Source organism: Dermacentor silvarum, unplaced genomic scaffold (genome assembly GCF_013339745.2).
Source record: "Dermacentor silvarum isolate Dsil-2018 unplaced genomic scaffold, BIME_Dsil_1.4 Seq12763, whole genome shotgun sequence".
Classification (NCBI taxonomy): Eukaryota; Metazoa; Arthropoda; class Arachnida; order Ixodida; family Ixodidae; genus Dermacentor; species Dermacentor silvarum.
Window position 1 is genome coordinate 1 of NW_023605691.1, and position 2587 is coordinate 2587.

Consider the following 2587-nt stretch of genomic DNA (forward strand, 5'->3'; position numbering starts at 1 on the left):
GGGAAAGCCGGCACTGCAGAAGGGAAGGGTAACGACAGCATATGCACGTTTACTTACTGGGGTCCTTGCAGGAGTGTGCCTGCAGGTGCCGCAGGTGTTTGATGGCCATCTCGATGATCTCTGTCTTCTCAATGCGGCCTCTGCCCTGCAAATGGGGACACCAAGGAGGGTGAAGGCCCGAGGATGGCACGCTGCTAGGGACGGCCCACATGCGGCGCTCTCTCGGTGCTTTGGCGGGCAGCTGGGCAGATGCTTTTTTTGAGGGGGTCAAGAAACATGGTAGTGTGACGTGACGACACAAGACATTTACGTTTGGTGCCAGCCTACGGGAGCTGTGCGTTCACCTGCTGCAAGAAAGGCCGCTCTCTTGCGCCGCACCTGTGCTGCGACAGAGAGCACACAGCTGCCGGACTTCACTGAGCGAGACGACACACAAGCGAGACAAGCATCTGAGAGGGCGGCCAATGCGCGAGGGGGCGCTCCATGTGGGCCGGTGGTAGCCCGTGAGTGCGCGCGCGGCAGCTACCTTCTTGAGGTAGACGGCTGGAATGAGGCGGCTCAGGTCGGCCAGGCAGTTGTTCATGCGGTCTCGGCGCCGCTTTTCGATGATCCGGTGAGACATGGGGTCCTGCGCGCCGTGCAGCCAGAGCGTTAGAGTAAGTGGGGCCGCCGGCGCCCCGGGCGGTGCCGGCATGCACGTGCGACCCGGAATAGAGGGGCGACCCCCTATTTTCGGGGCGCGCCCATTCCGAGCCGCGGGTGTCGGGTTTCGGCCACGTGAGCGGCACCGCGCGACCTTGGCGCGGTCGGCGCAGGATCGATTCGTCTGACCGTCCCGGAAGAAGCGCCAAGGAGAGCCGGTCGGGCCAGCGCCGATGGCTCTCTCGCGCGAGCAGCCGCCACGTGACGGCGGCCGAGTCACGTGCGACGGCCTTCGGGGCGTCCTTGGCGCGACCGGGCGGCGGTAAACAAGTGGAGGAAGTGATAAAAGAGAATGCCCAGCAGCAGGGCGCGGCTGCCGCCGTGTGTGGTCGCAGCACTCACTCTGCCGAAGCGGTGGTGCCCTCGATCCCAGTCCAAGCGGCGGGCTCCTGGGCGGGGGCGTCCGCAGCTTGGACTGCAATCCCGGGCACCACGTCTCCCGCAGAGGCTCGTCCAGGCCCTCCTGCTGGGCACACTCACCCGGGCGGCCTTCTTGCGGCCCAGCTCCTCGGCGTCCTCGAGCATGTCGCCCGCCTGGGGCCGCCGCCGTTCCAGGGCGCAGAAGTTGAGGCTCCTGCGCGAGCACCGACGCAGCTCAGAGCACGGCCGGCAAACGCGCGCGCGCTCGGGGGGCCTCACCGCTGTTCCATTTTGAGCCGCAGCGCTTGTTCCCAGCCGGCGTCCATTGCGCTGCTCGCGCCGCTGCCGTGTGCCACGATAGCCAACCTGCGCTCTGCCGCCGACGAGGTCTGCTGCGGCGCCGGTCACGCGGCGCGTCACGCCGCCGCTCACGTGCCAGCGCTGACGTCAACGCCTCACGCGACCCGCTGCGTGCGCCGGCGAGCGGAAACGGCGGCGCAGCCGGCGGCGCTCTCCCCCTCCAGCAAAAGTGCGGTCGCGTGCACCTGCCTGCGTGCGTGCGCGCCCGTCCGCCCTTCACTTGCGCTGCGGCGACAGGTGGAGCCACCGGCGGTGTCGTCCCGCAATGGACTCCTCACCTCCCCCACGGCGGCGGCATATGTTGCGGCAAAACAACGCACATATGTCGTCTGCCGCTTTTGAACTAAACTGTCGCGGCCGCCACGCGAGGCACGTTTTTAACATCTGTAGCCCGAATAATGGATTGCGTTCGCCGAGCGCGTTCCCAGCCATTCATGAGCTTGTCGCCGCAGCCCTATTTGGACAGGAGTGCGAAGCGCGCGCCTGATTAGACGGGGCGCGCTCTTTATTCGCGTTTTATCTTTGCCCGAAGGAGAGCCACTCAGCGATATCGGCGCGTCGCAATGAATTCCAGCGGTCGCCCAGCTAGACGTTTCTACGTGCCCATTGTCGAGAGGGCAATCCCCCAAACACGTGCACGTGCTCTGCCTTTTATTTGTTTTGTTGTTTTTTTCCTCCCTTTTCGTACTTGCTTGCAGCTGATAAGCAGTTATTGCGCATCTGAAGAGATACAGCCAGCAGCTATAAAAGTAACGCGCGGACAGACCGGAAAAAACGCTCTCAGTGCAACGCGCTTTTGCTCACACAGCGAGAAAAGTGCCCTTGCAGACGAGAGTCCAGTTCTACGGCCAATTAAGACACGTAGTACATTCGTGCTCAGCGTAAATGAGTATGTCGCACCTTTTCATTCTAAAGATAAAAAAAAAAAAAACGTGCTACATTCAGAGGTGCACCGAACTGCTTTCGCAACAGGTGCCGGAAAAACACAAACAAAAGAGTTGAAAAATGAGCGGCCGGCTTCTGACGCTCACGAATATAGTGCGCTAGCTACACGTCGGGATTCAGGTCATTCGCTTGATATACTGGTCCCCAGCCCAGAACTATCAAGGAAAATAATTTCTCTATGAAAAAATGCAGAATGGAATCAGTGCCACGGCTGGAAACC

At 61.8% G+C, this 2587-nt stretch overlaps 1 protein-coding gene across 4 annotated transcripts; it reads right to left on the reverse strand.

Annotated features, from left to right (window-relative positions):
• Positions 1 to 6: 6 nt before the first annotated feature.
• Positions 7 to 2344, reverse strand: LOC119434553 (transcription factor cwo-like). 4 transcript variants are annotated; one of them, XM_037701693.2, is made up of 4 exons: positions 1342 to 2292; positions 1183 to 1276; positions 527 to 628; positions 7 to 145 (listed from the first exon to the last, which is right to left on the reverse strand). In XM_037701693.2, the coding sequence occupies exons 1-4, from the start codon at positions 1386 to 1388 to the stop codon at positions 50 to 52; spliced, it is 339 nt and encodes a 112-aa protein (XP_037557621.1). In that variant the 5' UTR covers positions 1389 to 2292; the 3' UTR covers positions 7 to 49. The 4 variants fall into 4 exon arrangements, with proteins under 4 accessions (XP_037557621.1, XP_037557619.1, XP_037557620.1 ...); XM_037701691.2 differs by having other exon boundaries at positions 1045 to 1276; positions 1342 to 2078; XM_037701692.2 differs by lacking the exon at positions 7 to 145 and having other exon boundaries at positions 283 to 628; positions 1342 to 2344.
• Positions 2345 to 2587: the final 243 nt, after the last annotated feature.